General features: G+C 36.2%; 1 protein-coding gene across 1 annotated transcript in view; it reads left to right on the top strand.

The window, feature by feature from the left end:
- The window catches only part of LOC134541255 (extracellular serine/threonine protein CG31145), a 373,303-nt gene that overhangs the window by 172,500 nt on the left and 177,834 nt on the right, over positions 1-22,969 (top strand). Inside the window, exon 2 of the mRNA XM_063384532.1 lies at positions 10,965-11,089. Within this exon, the coding sequence (XP_063240602.1) occupies positions 10,965-11,089 (125 nt within the window). The remainder of the gene's footprint in view (positions 1-10,964; positions 11,090-22,969) is intronic.

Here is a 22,969-nt window from a genome sequence, read left to right as displayed (position 1 = left end):
CGCCATATATAAACAAATATTTGTTTGATTCAAACAAACATTTTTCTCTGTGTACACTATTTATTTCTTTTTGTAACAGAAATACTAATGTAAACTTCTCATGATTAAGGTAATTCTCTTAATTATTGTACCTGCCACAGAGAAAAAGGTTTGCTTGAAACAAACAAATATTTGTTTATATATGGCGAAACAAATATTTACTTGCTGTAACAAAATTATTTTGTTAGCTTAACCAAACTCGGTAAGTAACAAAAATTATTTGTTACACCTGATCAAATAAACAGTTGAGTTGAAAAACCATTTTGTTGGGTCAACTGAATCTTTCCTACTACGAAATATTTATTTGAATTAACAAATTATGTTTATTTCGCCATATACGAACAAATATTTTGTTGAGGCAAACAATCCTTTCTCTCAGTGATGTTATACAGACTGTAGCTGTATTTATATTTGTATCTGTAATTATACTGGCGTCAATAATAAATGTTGATATGGTTGTACTCATTGAGGAAAAAAATTATGGGATACTTCATCAACACACTGAAACGAGATATCTCTAATTAAGCTTAGAGCAACCCCTCACCCCCACCCCCCTCCCCGGGTATACTATCTTCGTCGGCAGATACGGAGGTTGCTGGTTATCGAATCCAGCACCCTTCAACATGAAAATGGTGCTCGCAGTAGTCCTGGGGTTCGGATTCTCACCCCCGGCACTTTATGCTGTGCGTCGTCCGAGTATGTACCTTCGACTGTTGCAGTCATTTGTAACCCGTTCCCTCAATAGCTTTCGTGTATTATCTTTGAAAGATTTGTGCAATGGGAGTGCATGACTTGATGCAAGCTTTCGGACATACGCCATTGCTAGGCACATGTAAGTCTGTAGAAGAAAACTAAAAACAAACTCAAAAGACAGAAACACAAATCCTGTTGACAACAGCAATTTTTTTTGCTTAATTTGTGTTTTTGTCTTCTGGTTTTTTTTGTAGTTTTCTTCTACAGACATACATGTGCTTAGCAATGGCGAATGTCCAAAAGCTTATATCAAGTTAGCTTTCGTGTGTTAACTTGCGCGTATTAACAGCCACAAAAAGAGCCTAGCAAAGTCAAGTTATTGAATATTCCAGCATCTTTACCATTATGCTTGAATGTAACATAAATTTAAAAAAAATAATATTGTGCGCTCAATTTTGTAAGCAATACTCTGTATTATCTCGGAAAACGTATTTCATATATGCAAAAAAATTCCATAGTCACGTGACGTACGTAGTTACAATAACCTTCCTGTAGTGTTACTAACTTTTTCTTGGATACTGGTTTCCAAAGGAATTGTTTGTTATAGTACAGAACCTTTTTTTTTTATGTGTAGGCAGTATATGGTAGCTATATTTACGAGTGATATTAATCACCTTTGTATTCACTGTATGGTTTCAAATTGCAATATTTAACGGTTTATATATTTAATAAATTATAAAAATTATTTTTATATGTAATTTCTCTTATTTTATTTAACCTTAATCCCCATATTCGTGCGTGCCGATTTTCAGACAATTGCCGATATATTACCAACGTAAGAAAAGTATATGAAAAATTCAAAACATTTTTTCTGAAGGGAAAAAAAAAAACACAATTTCAGACAAATTATAATTAGTTCTTAACAAAAACTGTTTTATTTTTAATTTAAGAAGTGGTAATGTTTAATCATGTTTAATTCTTAGTGGGCCTGTGTATTAAGTAAGCTGATTTTCTAACATTTTAGCGTATTTCAATATATATTTTATACTTTTATGAAATAAAATGTATTTCCTTTTCATTTTATAAGGGGGCAAATTTTAATATTTTAGAAACACGCGCCTGTTTCATTAATTTATATTGTGAAATTTTCATATTTCCTCTTTCATTTAATTAGTTTATGTGAACAGAAATATTCAAAACATTTCACTACAGTTACTTAAATTAGATTAATTTGAAATGCATAATAAAGTTATCAAAATTCTTATCTTACGTGTTATTATATTTGTAAGTATTTATGCTTAGTATTAAGAAAAGAAAAAAAATCACGAGGCTTTTAACAATCGACTCTCAAATTCAGAACTGTAATTATATTTAGTAAGATTAAAATTATAAAATAAAAAAATTTAAAAATAAAAAATATATCAAGAAGAAAATATGACAATTTACTTTATCAAAACCCAACCCAACTCATCCCGTTTTTACTACCACAGGTGTAAAACTAAAAAAAAAAGTATCATAAACTTACATTCATATTAAATTTATTATTTATTTTCCGAAGTTACCATGTACTGAATAATAAGTTTATTCCATGTATTTTTTTTCTAAAACAATGCAGGTAGGTATGTTGCGTATAGCTTCTCCTAAGCTGTAGCTACCTCTGAGGGCGAAGGGTAGTTACCGGTAGGAGTAAGTTAATTACAGTGTTTATATTCAAAGGGCGCCCGCGTACAGGTGACTTATTGAACCTACAACCCCCCTAAAACCCCTCCCTTCTCCCCTGTCCCTTGGCTGGAAGCTGAGGTAGAATGCCGCAACGAAACAAAAAAGAGGGAGGGGGAGGGAAGAAACCATTTGTCCGACTGTCCACTTCTCCGAACGACCATCTCTCTCGAAAGTGCCCCCCACCCCCTTACGAGCTAAAACTCGGCCCCGCCCCCTTCCACCCCCCCTCTTGCTGACGTCATCGGCGTCGAAGTCATCCGAGTCGACGAGGGGATGACGAGATGAGAAACGGAATGAACTTAAACGTCAGCCACGGTTTCATCTCGCGGAAATATATATATATATATATATATATATATATATATATACATATATATATATTGTTGTGGGCTCTGTCGAAACACGGACGCAAAAGTTTTTCAACGTGTTGTACAAGCCGTGCGATCGGGAAGGTTCGAATATTAGGCCGGGAAAAAGTCCGCCATCTTAGCTTTCAACCTTATTTCCTGCAGTCTGGTTGGTCCTTTCGACACCGGTGAGTGGCGCCTTTTTTTTTTTTGGAATTTTTACGTATTTCTTCTTGCGATTCCGATCGTATGAATTCTCCATACGCCTTGATGTTGTAATCTTTTAACTATACTTCTTTGTAATTTTGTCCCACAGTTGGTATATCGCTAACTTTAAAAAAAAATATATTTTTTTTAAGGTTGGTATAATAATTTCAATTATTTCTGCGCGAAATGAAATTTTATTTTATTCAAATTGACTAACGCGTGTGTCCAATATCTTCTCTCAAATTACATGAGTCACCTTGAATCGAACGTTCTAGAAACTTGCATACTACTCGTATTGACCAGTATATAGGTATATAAATATGTGTGTGGTTATATATATATTTATATTTTATTAATGAAAATGGTTACTCAAACCAAACGACGTAAGTTACATACAACACTTAATTATTGTATTTTTTTTATGAGTTGCGACACTATTTCACTGCGAGTGTGATTTACTAAGCTCGGTTTGTAATTTTATTACTTTTTTTCTTCAAAATCTTAACTCTTTGTTTTTCTGGTTACACTCCACTTTTCAAATTAGCATCTCGATTTATAAGACGTATTAACGTCAAAATTATAAGGTACGTGACCCAAAGGTGGCCAATACCTAAGCTTTCAGTAATTTCATAATTTTTTTCTTTAGTGATTAAAAACTTTTAAATATTTTTATTTATGATTGTGATTCATTCTCTACAGTATACAAAAATTACAGCCATGTATTACCTAGTCACCACAACCAAGTAAAAATTCAAAATATAAGAACCATATAGAATAACTAGAAGAATATAAAATAATATATAATATATTATATATTAATATTAATATATTATATATTAATATAATTATATATTGTTCGACCACGCCAGTAGTCTTATCTCAGAGAGAGAAATAAGATGCGTGGCGGGGGGGAGAGGGAAGGCAGATATGTTTGTACCGTGAACAAACTACGTGAGTTGATTACGAGCCAGAGAGAGAGAGAGAGAGAGAGAGAGAGAGAAAGAAAAAAATGCTTTTCGTAACTCATACGTTACCCCGTTTGAGTGGACCTAACTGGTTCTTGCACCCAGAGCAGCTGTTCATTGATCTTATCTCTCTCATTATTCAGAGCTCGTGTGTCTAGCGTTTGATTCCACGAGTTGGCGCGCAACCAATTAATTGCGACGCGCTCGCTTTCACTCTGCTCGTTGGATCCTTTCTTTCTTCTCTCCTTTCACACTCCTTCCTTACTCCAAGCTCCATCTCTCTTTCTAGTCCTACATCATCATTCTCCCGCCTCCCCCCCTTTTTTTCCCCCTTCATGAAGAAATCCTTTGCCTTTTTAGCGCCGATTTCTTAATTAATGCGTACCGCGGTTTTAAAGCTTTTGGCCGTATTTTCTTTTTTTATTTAGCTATTTGTGTGTGGCTGAGTGTGGCTTGTAAAAAAAAAGACCCCCCTTTTTTTAGCTCCCCTGAAGCGAAATAAATGGCGGGCTAACAAAACACAGTCGGCTCTTGGCTTTTAGGGGGAGAAAAAAAAAACTTCTGAGCACGTGCGGCTCACTTTGTATTGCGAAATGGCGCGGATTTAAAGTTGTTTTGCCGCTGTTGGGATCAACGTGGATTTCCCATCTCTGAACAGCTTTGAGCGGTCGAGAGAAAAAAAAAAATATACGGCCTATTATGTTCAAATCCTCGCATTAAAAATTACTAAGCGCTGTAATCAACGTAAAACATAACGGGAGGGGGAAAAATAGCCTAATATTCGAATCACATGAAAGGAGCTTAAAAATAATATATGGAACTATGATTTTTAAGCACAGTACCGATTAAGAAAAATCCACTAATTGTCCAATACAAAATGTTTGATCTGTTGTTTATTATCGTTCCAGCTCTGTGCGATTTGAAAGATGCTAGCGAAAAGATAAAAAAAATATATTAGTACCTATGTAAATTTAAGCCAAAAAATGTCATAGTTTATTTTTCTCAAGTATCAACTATTACACAATTTAGAGACTAATAAAAGAAAAAAAAATCACACTAAAAGATTTTGAATGATATATGAAAAACAATAACATGAAAATTGTTCTGTGTTATTCATCAGTGTGCTTAAAAGAAATATATATCTGATTGTTTCACTGAAATTTAAATAGTATAACTAATGTTTAAACGTGTTATATAATCATATATATAAACTACACAAATAAAAACATTAATTGAATATTTGTTACCAAATTTTGTATTTAAATAAGTTAAAAACTTTATCCTTCGCTAAAACCTACATTTCTTAATTATTTCATTGAGATATTAAAGTAGTTATACCAGGCTATTTTCAAATCAAGCAAAAAATTTATTTATTTAATAAAGGTTTGAATCAGAACTTAAAGTAAAAATTTGTATCTCAAAGCCAAAACGAGCTGAAGTCTAAAATTTGTAATTTTGATTTATTGCATATTATATCTTAAAAGTTCGTTTCCTACTGATTTAAAACTACAAATCCCATAAAAAAAATATTTTTGAAGCATTTAGTGAGAATTGTAAGAGCCTTAGTCTATATATTAACTTAGGCAGACAAATGTAACTCCATTTTTAATGTTGGGTACCTGTGGCTGTTGGAAAATGTTCTCCACTGAGAAGAACTGGAATACACAAAAACATAAGTTTTTCTTTCTGCCAGTCACACGTCTATGAAGGTTGACGGAAAACACAGACGATATTAATGGCCGAATTGGACTTAGACACGTTTGGTTATGAGATAAAGAGATATGTATGATTTCGAATTTTATGTATTAGAATCATTTTTATTGTTCCTAATTGTAGTGTGGTTACTGTTTCCTCATAAACCTAACACAAAAAGTTTTTTTTTTCATTTCTCTGCTTGTTTTTTCTTAGTTCATGCCTACTGTATAATTGCTGGAGACAGCAAAAATTCGCGGGTTCAATGACCTCTAGGATAGCCTCCATTATCCTCTGCATTTCTCAATCAGACACGCGTGTTAACTTGTGAGGCGTCTTCACTAGGTAGCTTGTGATTCGATGCTTCTTTGGTCTATAGTCTCTCATTGGCCCAGAGAACTCCAGTTAAACTGCGAGCCAATAGCAGGACCAGCAGAATTGTACACATGTTTGAATTTCATCTTGTCACGAAATGAATTCGCGAATTTTTCCGGACTCTAATAATTGCACATCATTTAAGTTCTTCAACCATATATATATATATACATATGTACATACACATATATGTATTTTTCGTTGCCGCGATAAATTATTAAAGAGTAGTCTAAAATTTAGTACCCGGGCAATAACTGAACCAAAACCGTATCATGTAAAGAAATGTAATTGAGTGTCATGTAATATAATATAATTAAATTTTAAATGCTGTGTAAGTTAAACCAAATGTGAACCATTTGTAAACTAAGTGAAAACCGATGAATTAAAAAGAAAAAGTCAATGAATAACATTAAGACCACTGGAATAAATTAAACACAAAAAGTGCATTAATTGAACTTACGATAAATAAAAGTGTAGGTTTTTTAAAATTAATTTTCCTCAGATATCGAAAAATCATAATGTAAAATTATTACAGGTTATTGAACAAGTTAATGGAAAATTCAATAACCAATAACTTTGAAAGATACGCATAGTCTGGGTAAATGTAGATTTTTTTAAGGGTTTATAAGGATCGCATGGTTATGTCATTTAAATGGACGTAGCCTAATGTGTAAAATATCAATAATAAAAGCATATCAAACAATTAAAACAAGCAATAATAGTATCTCGGGTGAGATAAAAATCGATAATCTCTTTCAGACAATCGCTTTAATATTCTCATATATATGGTTACGTGAATGTACAGGTATGTATGTATGTATGTATATATATCACAATTAAAAACTAGTATTATTTGAAATAGCAATTAAATTTTTACTAGGTAGTTGCATATTTTTTTTGGTAAAAAAGCGCTGTCATGAGCAGCATACAACAAAATTTGCAACAAAACACGATGAAATGTGTGTGTAACTTTATTAGTGAAGACCCGAAAATTTCTTCGGTTCTTTTGGCTGCAAGCTAGACCGCTAACAGATATACACCTGCTCTGATTGGATGATTGGCTGACAGTTCTTCCGCCACTCTCCACAGCGACTGTAGACCAGTAGACTGCCTACCAGTGGAGTGTTGTCGCAACGTAGAAACAGACAACTCAGAAACACACAATAAATAATTTTTTTTCTGCGTTGTACCTCTTCTAAGCTATATGGTTCTAACATTTGGTGGTTCAAAGTTGTGTGTTTCTAAGTTATGACTGTTCTTAGTTGTGTGTTTCTAAGTTATGACTGTTCTTAGTTGTGTGTTTCTAAGTTATGACTGTTCTTAGTTGTGTGTTTCTAAGTTATGACTGTTCTTAGTTGTGTGTTTCTAAGTTATGACTGTTCTTAGTTGTGTGTTTCTAAGTTATGACTGTTCTTAGTTGTGTGTTTCTAAGTTATGACTGTTCTTAGTTGTGTGTTTCTAAGTTATGACTGTTCTTAGTTGTGTGTTTCTAAGTTATGTGTGTATCCTCGTCCCATCCAGCCAGCGGATGAGTGACCAAATCACGTCAACTCTCTTCAAAATAAAGAGATGTTTCGCAGTAAGAAATTAGACGACGGAAACACACATGTAACTGGTCCCAACAATAATAAATACCATTAGTTAAATAAGATAATAACAATTTATTTATAAAATTTTTGTGTAAATTAGTTATTAATGTTAAAAATCAAGTGTTAATATAATTTAAAATGAAATTAAATATAATTTTTATAATTATTGGTTAAAATTTTTAATGTTTCTTCTTAATAAGTAGAAGTAAAGAAATTTCGCAAATTAATTTGGCCGCAGGCTATATTGCAAACCTTCATACTTTTGCACTGTGTGCATGTCTAGACTACAGTTATTTGGTTACGCCCTTCTGCAACCGTGAAGTCAACAATGATCAGCTATAACAAAAAGTAAGCGAATCAGTTAACTTCGATTATCAACAAAAAAAAAAAAGTTCTCACTTAGAAACTAGCCAATGAAGAAAAAAACCATTGAAATTTCAGTCTGACGCCAAACGGATTCTTGAGATTTCCGGGTCTCTAGACAACTACAGCATTCGGTGGGAGTAATTTTGTGAATTAAACGGTAGTCGCACATAACGCTTATGTGTGTAGCCATGGTTCGGCTTTCTGTGGTGGATCGTGCGGTCCAAAGTTCACGAAGCCAAAGTGGGTCTTTAATAGTATTAATGTTAAGTTAATTTTAACAATATGGGTAGTGTTTTAATAAAATTAATTGTCAAAACCAGGTCCAAAGCCTGGGTTTAGTATTTCACAAGTCTTATTTGCTTTAATTGCAGAAATTTCATTATATAGTTTAAAATTTCTGTCTCCAAAAAGAAATGCATCGATAGTCGACATAGCTGCGGGTGTGGGAACTACCTGTTGATTCGCATCAAGAAATTTCGTTTAATTGCATTCTCGGCATTATTTTAAAGATTTCTGTATTAACATTTCGTGTTCGAGTTTCATATTTTAAGCATATTTGCAACATGACACAGGAATAAGCTCTTTACCTAGGTTAGATGTTGAACCTCTGTGGAGAGTACTGAAAGATTCGCTCGAAATGTTTGACGTGATAACGTCTTATAAATTGATCAACGCCGGCTGCACGTACGAAAAAGCATGCATGACTCATTGTCACATTCCGCCTGAGCCGAGCATGCAAGAACCGGCCAACCACCGTGAGAGAAAATCTTCTTTAATATCAAACAGGTTAAGGCTGGCTTTTAAACTAATTGTTCGTGATTATATTTTAACAAATTATTTAAATTAAATTTTCAAAAGACTGTAAATAATATTTGAAAATTAAAAAGTATGCAATTTTTTCAAATGTTTTCTTATGACGTTATCACGTAAAATCATCGTCCGTAAACCGACTTTACAGAACACACCCCTTTTTTTATTGTGGTATTAGAAACTATTTCTTCACTACTAGTTTTAAAATAAAATATTTCGTAATTGTAAAAAAAATTACGCTGAACACATCGCGAGAGATGGCCGTGACATTGGGGCAGTGGTAGCAGAGCGTGGTTGCAGTTTCAGGCCCTGCGTGGAATACCCGCTCCGTTTGGCCCGGGTGATAAATGTAGGGGTGCTAGTCTGCTGCTCCTGGTGTCCCACCGGGACCTTTTCTCCACCCTCAACCCATCCCTTCCACCCTCTTACCGTGGGGGTGAATCTGGATTTGGGCCAAGGGCAGAGTCGGATTACCGGGGATGAATGCGAGTGCACGACGGGGGCAGTAAAACACACCCTCTTTCCTCCCTCTTCAATGCTTCCCTTTCGCGAGCTTAGCATCCCCGCCCCTGAGCTGTCCTTGAGGGTTTGAGGAATCGCTCCCGTGAGGTGTCGGGGCGAGATGAGCCAATAAACACTGGCTGGCATCTTTCTTTCTCCTCATCCCCCCTTCATCCCTTCCTCATCTGCGGTTCTAAAGGGTTGCAACATTCCACACTTCATTTTCCCTGCTTTTCCCTTACTGACCCTTCGGCAAACCTCTTTCTTCCGTCTCCTTACTCATCGACATAATTCCTGAGTAACTAATTATTATGTTAACCGTCAGAGATTGTAGCTATTCTTCCAGACAAAAATAAAAAGTAAAAGTAATTTTTAAATAAAAAAATATCAATATTTTGCTGTATAAAGTAGCTTGGCTTCTGGGTTGTAGCAGCGTCCTTGGCGAATAATTCACCGACGTTTCGGTCGACATTGCAGTCGCCATCATCAGGTAGCAGTTACCTCTGATAATGGCGAAACGAAACGTCGGTGAATTATTCGCCAAGGACCGCGACTACCTCCCAGAAGCAAAGCTATTTCAGACAATGGCAGTGAAATCCTGAGAACATTATTTTGCTGGATAATTTAACCGCTGATATTTCTGCGATATTTGAGTAGGTTTTTTTTGCCTCTGGGAGCACATTTGCATGTATTTTTCATTTTATCGTGATTTTAAATTTAATTAATATTTTTATCAAAGTAAATCACAATCTAATTTAAATATATTTTCCTCATTTCTAAATACACTATTGTTAAAGGGATTGCATTATTTTTTATTTAGTCTTTTTTGTGTATTTGTCAATTTAATACTTTATGAAATTTGTGATTTTTCTTTTGATTATATTAATAACATAGTTGATATATCGCATGTTGTATCAATATACTAGTAGACCTCACGCAAAATCTTTCGTGAATGTCAGATTTTCTGAAAAATATTAAAAGTAATTTTTAATGATACTTGTTAAAAAGAGTTATATTTTTTGTATACATACAAAGCATATAGAAGGCTTTAGCGGTTATTGTGTTACAAACTAAGTATCTTAACTTTCAAGCTTATGCCGCTTCGAAATGATAGATTGTTCCGATGTTCTGCCATGAATAATCGCAACAGGGATCTACAGTGTTGAGTAGTTAACTGTAAAACTGATTTCTCGTATATTGTGCATATTTACTTCTCATATTAATGAAGAAACACATTGTTTTAATGCACGCCAGCATTATTCGCGGGGAAGGGCATAAGAAAAAAAGTAATCTACAATGCTGTACTTATAGATAGAGACCTGTAAAATTCGCGGATTCATTTCGCGATAGGATAGAGTCCAAATACTTTTGACATTATTTTGCTTCAGTGATTGGGCCACAGTTTATCTGAAGGACTCTGGGCCAATGAAAAATCTTTAACAGAAGAATTAGCGAATCACGATCATTCCAGTCAACAGGTGTTACGAGTCGGTAACCAATCAGCAGATGTAATCTGCACGAGTGCATAGACGATCATGGAGTCTATCCTTTAGGGATTTGAAATCGCGAATTTTACAGGTCTCTACTTATAGAATGATGGAAATCGCGTTCTAGACGATTGAGGGGGTCCTCTCTTATTTTATCTTTTTTTTTTCCAGGCCCAACATGACAAACCTGGAGAAGTTTCACTTCCGCATCTCCAAGGACGAGCTGTACGCGGAGAAAGATGGCGTCGTGGACCAGTTGCTGCACGATATGGCAACACTGCCCATCACGCACATCAGTGAGTAAGACTGGGTTCACACGAACACACACAAAAGAAAAAAAATATTTGACGTGACAACGTCTAATAAATTGATGAACGCCGGCTGCACGCACGAAAAAGGATGACTCATTGTCCCGTTACACTTTGTCCCGTTACGCTCATTGTACGCTTGCGCCGCATCTATCTCTCTTCCACTCGATTGGAACAAACATAGATTTGACTTTTTCGAGGCACATTAAACTTGAAACACTCCCATTCGTTTCCTACTTTTCCTATCATCGTCCTATCCTTAACAGAATAACACAGATTGGAAGAAGTTAAATAGCAAACATGTATAAAAGTTATAGTTAAAATAATCTGTTCGTTAAAGTAACAAACATATTTGAATTAATGAGAGCAAATAAAAGTAAATTTATCAATTAAATTGTAGATTTCATTTCACTACTTTGTATCCATACAAAATAGTGATAATTCAATTTTATTCATAAATGTATGCAATCATTTCATCAATGTTTTGTTATAACGTTGTCACGTTAAACTATCGTCCGTAAACCGACTGTACAGAGAACCACTTTTTTTTACGTACATTTAAAAAAATTGTTCATTTGGAAACCATTTGCCGAGATATAGTTTGTTTTTACTATAGGAAGTATATTTAAGTGTTTTTCAACACATGGCTACTGTTATTTGTGCATATATATGATTTTTTCCTCGAGATATTACTGAGTATTTACTATGAAAAACGGCGCATAAATTTATATTTTAATTGCTTATTTATTCAAGCATAATTTTTTTTTTAATTTTGGAAAAGTTTATCGGTTATTCAGTCATTTGACTTTATTTTTTTTTATTATGCGTACGCAGTTAATACTGGAAAGCTATTCAGGAAACGATAAAAAAAAAAAAATATTGGAGGCGTTGGATAAACACAAAGCATAAATGCCCTTGTAATTATCTGAAAAATTAATAAAAAAAATTTTAAAAAATGGCATGACCCCCCCCCCCCTCCCTTGACTGCTCACATTCCCCGGAATCTTATACGTCCATACGCACCACATGTGCGAAATCGGTTCACGATAATTGGAGATCTTGTGTGTAAATAGTGATGATCTTCCAAGAGATAACAAATTTGGTGTGGCTCCCATCTTTGTGGAGTAATAGGCGATTTGTCTAAAGCTAAAGGCGGTTTGCCTAAACATGAATTCGTTACGGCGATTTCCTTAAAGTCATTTCGCCTAAAGGCGTTTTGCCTAACGTCGAATTGCCAAACGGCGTTTTGCCTAACTCCTATTTGGCCAACGGCGTTTTGCTTAACGGCGATTTTCCTAACGGCGTTTTAGCCTAATGGCATTTTGCTAAACGGCGTTTTGCCTAAAATTAGGCAAAAAGCCTTTAGGCAAAACGACACATGACCATCTGTGTGAACTGTAGACTTTCCTATAATCTCAGTCCCACAAGAAATACATTTCCGCAGAATCGGTTTGCTATACACTACTTATAACTAATAGTTATTTTTTTTTTCAATGCTGAAACCAGCGAGCTTATCATCTGGAATTTTGTTTTCTTCAGGTTTAATTATAATTTATTAGTGGAGATAGTTGTATTAGAACATACACGTTGTCAATGATATTTACCACTTTATTTTCTTCAGATCTCTTTAATTTTGATGCATAACTTATAACACGCGTACACTGTGATTTCGTTCGAAGGAACATTAATATTTATGTAAAACTACAGATATTCGTGAATTTGTACATTTACATTAAAAACTATAACACTACAAAATAATTTTTGCCGTAATACTGGGTTCGAATTCTTACCCTGGAATTTATGCTGTGTGTTGCCCCAGCATCTCCGATAGTTAGAAGTTATTTGTAAATGGTTTAAATAGCTTTCCGGAATTAACACCGCACTTATTAAGCATCGTAAAACAAAATTAAGTCAAATTATTGATAGAGACAGGAAAAATTGGAGGGTTCATTTCGTGATATGCTAAAATTCAAATAATTATACCGTTGCGCTGCTTCTGCTTTGGTTCGCTGTTAATATGTCGGACTCTCGGCCAATTAGAGACCATCAGTCAAAAAAGTATCCAATCACAAGTTACCCACTTCAGACGCCTCATAATTCAGCACCCAATGAACAGGCGCCGTTTGCCCAAGAAGGCAGAGGATCGTGGAGTATATCTTGGAGGCCATTGAACTCGCGAATTTTTCCAGTCTCTAATTATTGAATATGAAAATAACTTTTCCATGTTTAAAAAAAAATATTTGCTTGAATGTAACATCAATTAAAACGTAAAAATTACGTGCCAATAAGTGTAAGAATAACTCAGTACTATATCGAAAAATTTATTTCATTGAGTTAATTACCATAGCACCGTAAAATTATCTTTCTTGTAGTATTACAATTCACTTCTTGGAAACTGGTTTCCAAAGGGAAGCTTTTGTAAAAGTACAGAAATTTTTTTCTGTGTTCATATGTGCACGTAACCCCCCCCCCCCCCCTTTTTATTTCGTTTGTAATATTAACCAGATTTAAGTAAAAGGGAAAAATATTAAACTCAACCGAGACTCCGTCTTGACAAACGAAATCCGTTTATGACGGCAGACGAGCCAGAGGGGGGGTCAAATTATAATTTGAAAGACAGAAGAATTCTTCTCTCTCCCGGGAGCTGTTCCAACACACTTTTACCTCAAACGTGACCTGCCTGTCCCAGCAATTTTTTTTTTTACCAACTTTGCTATGCCACGCTTATTGATTCTATTCGGGTACCGAAGGGTATGTCAGGTGAATAAAGAATAGCGTAATACCACGGTGTTATTAGGGAATCGCATACTTATTTTGGAAATGGGTATTCATTATTTTATTTTCAAAATCCGACAAAAAAAATACTTCGCCTGCAAGTATACCACACAGAAAAAAATATATTTATGTACTTAAGCATGCGGTTCCGAAGTTATACTTAAAATTGATTTCACACACTTAATTATTTCTGAAAGTAATAATTACAAACACTATAAAAATTTCTTAAAATAAATTAAAAACAGAAAATTTAAATAGTGTTACGAATGTGGGAGGCAAGGTGCCTGGAGGTCCCCGCACGGTCACTGACGTCACGCGCGCATACCTTCTGGGATTACAGAGGCCCAGCCTTGCCACCTTCCCCCCCTATACCCTTACGTCATCCTTCCTCGGCGCTGTTATCTATCTCCTGACGGCCTTGGGAATTCTGCTTGGAGTGGCGTGAATGAGCGTCGTTATTCTGGATGCTTCGAGCGTCGGTTCCGGCCCGGGATGACGACGCGAGACACGTCGCAAACAACTCCAGTCGGTTCCAGAAAGACGGGCCAAGGGTATAAAAGAGGCGACGCCTGCCTCCGCGGGTAGTTCCCGAGAGTTCCAGCGGGCGAGTGGAGTGCAGTGCGAGTTCAGGCGAGGAGGGTGAGAGACCCCCTCGAGAGTGGCGCTACAGTGAGAGAGTGCGACTGAGTGGCGCGAGACTGTGTGTGTGGACAGGCGCGAGGTAAAGGGGCGAACCACTGTCGAGCCCAGCTCCAGTGAGGAGTGCGGACTGCGGAACTAGACGGATACTTAGTGATTAACGAACATAGATTTTTTCAGTGCGAGTGATTTGTGAAAAAACATTAAGTGTAGTGTTTTAATTAGTAATGCAAATATTAGTAATAAATAAAACTGTATAAAAATTAATTTAATTATTCTTACGAACACGTCTACCCCACTCGTAACAATATTTTACAGCTCAGTTGTCATGTAGTTAATTACTTGCATGTATACATATATGCTGAAGTACTTGGTATCACCCGGGCTTTAAGCTGTGTATTTTTTTTGACGTGCCAACGTCTAATAAATTGATGAACGCCGGCTGCACGCACGAAAGGTGTCCTGTTACGCACATTGTTCCGTTACGCTGTGTTCCGTTACGCACATTTTTCCGTTGCGCTGTGTCCCGTTACGCTCATTGTACGCTTGCGCCGCATCTATCTCTCTTCCACTCGACTGTTTACAAAGTGATGTGAAAAGTTAATATGGTTTTCATTGCTTATTACAACAAAAATTTCGACAATAAAGGTTAATTATTCTTGCATTTTAAAAATCTGTTTACTAGTATAATTTCAAGTATTTATTCTTTTATTATTAAAATAAAAATGATTCAATTTTATTCATAAAAGTATGCAATCATTTCATCAATGTTTTGTTATGACGTTGTCACGTTAAACTATCGTCCGTAAACAGACTTAACAGACAACCAATTTTTTTTTATAAGTGTAAACATTGTAGCTCTCGGTTTACGGCATTTAGTAGGAGTAATTTCGTAAATGGAACGTGTATTGAATGAACGAAAATGCGTAACCACGGTGCGTCATTAGATTTCTAATTTTTTCTAGCTATTTTTAATTCCCCCCCCCCCCTCCCCCACAACCACCCGTGACCCGACCTTGGAGGCATATTTGGGTAGATTGTCGCATGAAATTGAATAGCACAATGAAGTCAACATTGACTACACACATTTGCTTAACACCGTGCGCACGAACTGCATAGTAACTGTTCCGAAACTAGCCGAGGCGCATGAAATGAACCATCTTTTTTATTTTTGTTCTTTTTTTACCCACAGTGCTTACACCATGCGCACGAACTGCATCGTGACTGTTCCGAAACCATCTGAAGCGCATATGATGCGCCCACCTTTGAGAAAAATTGAACGAGATAAAAATTAGCCTAACCGAACCTGGGTCGGGAACTTTGGCATGCAGTATCGATAGAGACCGGAAAAATTCGCGGGTTCATTTCGTGATATGTCAAAATTCAAATAATTATACCGTTGCGCTGCTTCTGCTATTGGTTCACTGTTACTATGTAGGACACTTGGCCAATTAGAGACCATCATTCAAAGAGGTATCCAACCAAAAGTTACCCACTTGAGACGCCTCATAATTCAGTACCCAATGAACGGGCGCCGTTTGCCCAAGTAGGGCAGAGGATCGTGGAATCTATCCTGGAGGTCATTGAACTCGCGAATTTTTCCAGTCACTAATAATAAGTTATTTCCTCGCGCTGCTTAAGAGTCCGAAAATTATGTTGCAAAAATGTATGTAAATTCTGGTAGAGATGATTTATGCCATACCTAATATGCCAAAAAAATTGCTATAAATATTCCAAAATAAGAATTGTAGCTCGAATATGTAAAAATACTACACAGACAACGGGTCCTCAAAGTAGCGTGTACAGTAACCTCTGTAACGAGAAAATTCACGTGTTCTCATGTTGAAAATACACTTACAATACCAAACCAGGGCACGAAATTTAATGTTAGAATTCTAAAAAAAATAATAATAAGTAGGTACCTACTGAGCGTGAGAAAAATACGCAAATTGTATTTTAAACTACATTTATGGACGCGAATCACACGTAGTTCCCGCGCCCGCCGCTAGAATTCGCTACCGGAGCAGCTACGTCGACTATCGAATCATTCGATTAGCAGGTACGAAACAGCTCCGATAAAAGCGAAAACGACTTGAAAAAAAAATACAACACTAAACCGCGACTTTAAAACCTGATCTTCGACAAGGAAATTTTTATTAAAACACTGCTCATATTGCTTAAATTCACAAAACAGTTAATATTACAAAAGTTTCCCTTTGGCTTTGTGAACTTTGGTTCGCGCCAATCGCCACATATTGCAGCACAGTGGTTAACACATTTCCGTTCCATGCGAACTTCCGTTCCATTCTAGAAATTACTCCCGCCCAAATGACGTACACCTGGAGGTGAGATGTTTGCACTTAAAAAAAAAGTTTTTCTGTCCAGAAAGGGGCGTGGTCGCGTACGTCAACGGCTTCAATTATTCACCCGACAAAGTACACGCCCACTCCTCGACTTTCTTACCTCCGCGGATACAACACGGAGCAACACATTTCAGTGGTTGTTCTCTTCGCCTGTCCGCGTAGTGATTCATGCTCCTTGGCTGGAATTCATGAATTTAGGAAGAAGGAAGGAAAAAAAAAAAAGATCCCGTCCGTTTTTTGACGGACACGCTTCTTTCGCTCAGTCAACTGCGGGGAAATTGTGAAAAAGGGGGGGGGGGGGGGGATGACGGACCGTGGAATAGAAGAAGAAAAAAAAAATTCCTTCCTCCGCATAGCGTATACCTAGTGTTACTCCTCAGAAAAGCTAAACTCCAGGCGTGTAGTATAAGCATGGAACGGGGTTACCAACCTTTTTTTTTTCTCGAAATATGTCAATATGTCAGTAGTTTTTTTTCTTCTTTCTCTCTCTCTCTCTCTCCCCATTTTCCTTCCGCTGGTCGCCGGGTTCTATTTATCCTTGTCAGCGACGCATTGTGTGCTTCGCGCCGATATTGTAGGCAGGCGGTGGGTGGATCGATGGGTATTTTTACTTTGCCATGTTGGTGCGCGTGTGTGTGTGTTTGCTCACGGGTGCCGAAACTCTAAAAAAAAAAAATGCGTAGCCTCGAGCAGAACGAAATTTAGTCACGAGGCCGCCTTCGATCGAATAAACAACGAACCCTCTAAAAGGGAAAGAAAATTATTTTTGACGTGACAAAGTCTAATAAATCGATGAACGCCGACTGCACGCACGAAAAAGTGTCCCATTACGCAAATTGTCCCGTTACGCGGTGTCCCGTTACGCTCATTGTTCCGTTGCGCTGTGTCCCGTTACGCTCATTGTTCCGTTACGCTGTGTTCCGTTACGCTGTCGGCGAGTGCAGTAATAACAGGTTATGTTACAATTGACTAAAAAATTATGGTGATTCATATGATTGATTATAGATGTTTGATTACAGTTTATTTATATGAAAAAATGTTCATAATTATATTTCAACTTTGTAGCTAAATGCCAGTTTTTAAAATTAATTACAAGTCATCTACACGTGAACTGTTTCGTCGACTGTTTATAAAGTGAAGTGAAAAGTTAATGTGGTTTTCATTGCTTATTACAACAAAAATTTCGGCAATAAAGGTAAATTATTCTTGCATTTTAAAAATCTGATGACCAGTATAATATCAAGTATTTATTATTTTATTATTAAAATAAAAATGACTCAAATTTATTCATAAAAGTATGCAATCACTTCCTCAATGTTTTCTTATAACGTTGTCACGTTAAACTATCGTCCGTAAACCGACTTTACAGACAACCAAATTTTTTTTTGTCATTGCTCGACTCTACACGTTACGGTTATACAGGTTGAGACCGAATTCGTCCGACAAAACCCTAGCTGCGGAGTTTTTCACGGCAGAAGAAGCTAACATCTGTACGACCTAACGGTCTGCAGTGCTTCTCAAGGCCCCTGAACTTGTGGGACTGAACGACATTTTTATTTGTAAACTAGCAGAACCGGGGCAGACTTTAAACCTGCCGGTGTTTTTTTATTTACCTCAATATCTCTTAAATGGGTGGTTTCTATGTAATCTAGAATCTATGAAGCTTTTTAGAAATATTTAAAAAAAATGTAAGATTACTCATATTGATAAGATTCTATTATTCACGTCGGAATAAATTGAAAATAAATGTATTACATTTTAATTATTAATTTAGGCGAATGAACAAAATTTTTGACTTTTCCTATCGCCGTATAATCGAAACCAAATTAAAATAATTCAAACTAATAATAATATCTATAGTAACGCAAGTGGATAAAGAATATATATATATTTAAATATTCCCAGTGTTTAAATATCTGTGTATACCAATTTTCATAGCGATCGGTTGAACGTTTTAGAAGTTGATGCGCTGCAGCGCCATCTAGCGGAGAGTTTTTAAAAAAAAATAACATAAAAACCGTCTCCATGAAGAAACACCTTGATGTGCCAACTTTCATGGCTATCGGTCAAACGGCTTTGGAGTTTATCGACGTCATACATACATACATACATGCATAAATACATGCATACATACATACATATCAACATCTAATTTTTTTATAGAGAGAAATTCGTTAAGATAGAACACTGCTGAGCGTCTGGATAAAGTTTAATGGAATGATATAAAAAAAAAAACGCGATTTTCGTCGCTGTAGAGAAATTATTTCACTGAAATAATTATACGTAGTAAAATATGTGGAAAATAATGGTGTTATTCCAATAATTCAAAAAAGTTATGAGTCAGCGCACCTAGCGGACGAAATTTTCGCTGTGCCAAACCAGCGATTAAAAACTAAAAATGTATTCCTAGCCAACGTCAAAATTTTCCTAAAACCTCTTACGTAGAAGCGAATAAGAAAGAGATCTCTACCATATCTTTACTACAATGCCACTGATATCTAGTAAGAGAAACTCACAACTAACTTAACCTTAGTCGAAAGCGCAAAAAAATTCGCTTTCTTGTATCTTCCAAATTATTAAGTTTGCTGGTGTAAAATAACATGTAGTGAAGTATGGTTGAGTGAGTAATATAAATTAATTTTTCTTTCTTTCTCTCGGGATACGGCATTTGGTGGGTGGGGTGGGGGGGGGGGGGGGGGTGATGTAGTGAATGGAACGGAAGTCGCACGGAACGGAAAAGTGTAACCACTGTGCTGCCATCTGTAGCAGATGGCGCGAACCGCATTTCGCAAAATCAAAGAAGAAATTTTTAAAGTATTATTTGTTTAATATATTTTAACAATGTAGACTGTATTCTAATAATATTTTTTGTCGAAAAACTGGTTAAAATCCGATGTTTAGTATTTTGACGTGACAACGTCTAACAAATCAATGAACGCCGGCTGCACGCACGAAAAAGTGTCCCGTAACGCACATTGTCCCGTTACGCTCATTGTACGCTTGCGCCGCATCTATCTCTCTTCCACTCGATTGGAACAAACATAGATTTGACTTTTTCGAGGCACATTAAACTTGAAACACTCCCATTCGTTTCCTACTTTTCCTATCATCGTCCTATCCTTAACAGAATAACACAGATTGGAAGAAGTTAAATAGCAAACATGTATAAAAGTTATAGTTAAAATAATCTCTTCGTTAAAGTTATAAACATATTTGAATTAATGAGTGCAAATGAAAGTAAATTTATCAATTAAATTGTAGATTTCATTTCACTCCTTTGTATCCATACGAAATAGTGATAATTCAATAAAAAGATACAATTTTATTCATAAAAGTATGCAATCGTTTCATCGATGATTTGTTATGAAGTTTTCACGTTAAACTATCGTCCGTAAACCGACTTTACAGAAAACCAATTTTTTTTTCAAGTCTTTTTCGCTTTTATCGGAGCCGTCTCACTAGTTAGTTAAATATTTCTATAGTCGACGTAGCTGCTCCAGCAGCGAATTCTAGCGGCGGGTGCGGGAACTACACGTGGTTCGCGTCCAGAAATATATTTGAAAACACAATTAGCGTATATTCATCACGCCTTTATTTATTAACATTTTTTTAAAAAGAAATCTAAGTTATATTTCGTATGCGAGTTTCTGATTATAAGTATAACACGAGAACACATGAATTGGCTCGTTACCGAGATTATTCGTTACACATCATGGGCGAGTACTGAAAGACTCAGTCACATTTTTTTTTGGAAGAGTAATAATTTATATAGCTATGAGATCGTAACTAAAATGATAGGTTATGTTATGCGAACGTCATTTAAATTACTTTAAAAATTAAAAAAAAATATATATATATTATTTCCCAGGGTTGGTTGATTTAAACCGCAATGGTTTGAACTTCAGTTTATACCATGGTTTAAAACAAGTATTTTTTATTAAAAAATAAATGTTTTTTTAAATGTAATTTTAAAAGAATATCTTAATAAATTACATGAGAGGTCTAATTCCACTCTAATAACAATAGTTTGCTCATTAACTTTTCTTGTGATTTACGGATACAAATAATTATATACTATTCAAGATCGTATCGTTTAAATTATCTGAATAAGTTGTAAATTACACCTAGCTAAATACTCCTCTAAAATTAAATTAATATGTTAATCATAGTTAAAATTGAAAAAAAAGGAAATAAATAAATTTATCATTTTAAAAAATTCCAATTTTCTGTGGAAATCACCGACTGTACTGTAAACCCCCTTTCTGTGGAAACATTCGCAGTAACACTGGGTTCTGATTATTAGCCAGCCATTTATGGTTTTTTGACGTGAAAACGTCTTATAAATAGAGACCGGAAAAATTCGCGGGTTCATTTCGTGATAAGCTAAAATAAAAATAATTATACCGTTGTGCTGCTTCTGCTATTGGTTCACTGTTAATATGTAGGACTCTTGGCCAATTAGAGACAATCAATCAAAGAGGTATCCAACCACAAGTTACCCACTTGAGACGCCTCATAGTTCAGTACCCAATGAACGGGCGCCGTTTGCCCAAGTAGGCAGAGGATCGTGGAATCTATCCTGGAGGTCATTTAAACTCGCGAATTTTTTCCAGTCTCTACTTATAAATCGATGAACGCCGGCTCCACGCACAAATAAGCACGACTCATTGTCACGTTCCGCCCGAGCCTAGCGGTGCAAGAAACGGCCAAACACCAGTGCGAGAAAATCTTCTATAATATCAAACTGACTTCATGTGAAGACAACCCCCCTTCTTTTTTTTGACTGTGTAGAGTTGGGATAGCATACGTTTCCTCTCCCGTATCCCTCCTCTCTACCGAGTGCATTCGCCAGATAAGCGCGCGCAGGAGGATGTCGTAAATGGGAAGCGTCACCCGAGAAGGATTCTGGATGCTTCTCCGGCATTCCTTGCCGACTTCATAGCTCACCTTGACAGCTTGATTAGCCTTTCTCCTTCCCCTCCGCGCGGGGTGACATACCTACCTCGTCCCGAGGCGCGGCGAACGAACAAAGGGGGTGAAAAAGGAAGAAAAGGAAAAAGGGGGGAAGCTGGTAATATATTCCCCTCCCCCCCCCCACCAACTCATCACCGGGCTTTGGTCCCACCCCTACTTTTCCCCTCCCGCGGCTGGGTGAAAGGGGCTCGGTGTAGCGAGTCGCCTTAACCCGCCCGGCCGTGAGTAATTGCGAGGCAGTCGGCGTGGTGGAGATTAAGGCCCTCCTCTCCACTCCTCCTCGCATCGACGCGCAGCGCGTCTCAACCGCCACGGGGAGGTGGCTCAGTTAACTTGCCATTGAAACGAGGACCCTATGCTTGCTGGCGTGCTCGAAGCCGTACTGTACACACGAGAGGATTAAGAAATATTTAAGGGGGTGCCTTGTATTTCAGGTCATGATTTTAAATTTATATTAATCACTTATCAACTTTTAGACTTTTTCAATCGTTTAACTTTCACGAAATGAAAAATATATACAGCTCATACTTTTTGCATAATTAGCTGCCAAAGTTACATTTTTAACGTTTTTGGGTTGTACAAATAAGGAAAATTTAATTTATTGCAGAGCTGAAACTAATTTATGTTTAACTGCAATGCCACTGGTTATTTCAAGAAACGGTTTGAATTTTTTTTTTTAGAAAATATTAATTAATTTTACCTGACATTTCAAAATTCTCAAATTTGTTACATTTTTGACAGCCAAGAAACATGAAATGAGTTTTTGTAATAAAAATGCAAACTAATATCATGAAGTAGCTAGTGTCATTGCAGTTAAACCTAAACAGTTTCAGTTCTGCAAAAAAATTTATTCTCCTTATCTGTACAACCCAAAAACGTTAAAAATGTAACACTGGCAGCTAATTATGCAAAAAGTATGAGCTCTATATATTTTTACATTTCGTGAAAGTTAAACAATTGAAAAAGTCTAAAAGTTGATCAGTGATTAATATAAATATAAAATCATGACCTGAAATGGGAGGCACCCCCTTAACGTTTGCATTTACGATGAAATTCCCACTTGTGGTGACAAAACTATTATTTCGCTGTCACCACAAATAACTTGCTGGAGCAGCTA

The sequence above is a fragment of the Bacillus rossius genome, chromosome 18 (genome assembly GCF_032445375.1).
Source record: "Bacillus rossius redtenbacheri isolate Brsri chromosome 18, Brsri_v3, whole genome shotgun sequence".
NCBI lineage: Eukaryota > Metazoa > Arthropoda > Insecta > Phasmatodea > Bacillidae > Bacillus > Bacillus rossius.
The sequence above is the reverse complement of the archived record's forward strand: the minus strand, read 5'-3'. Positions and strand labels throughout refer to the sequence as shown.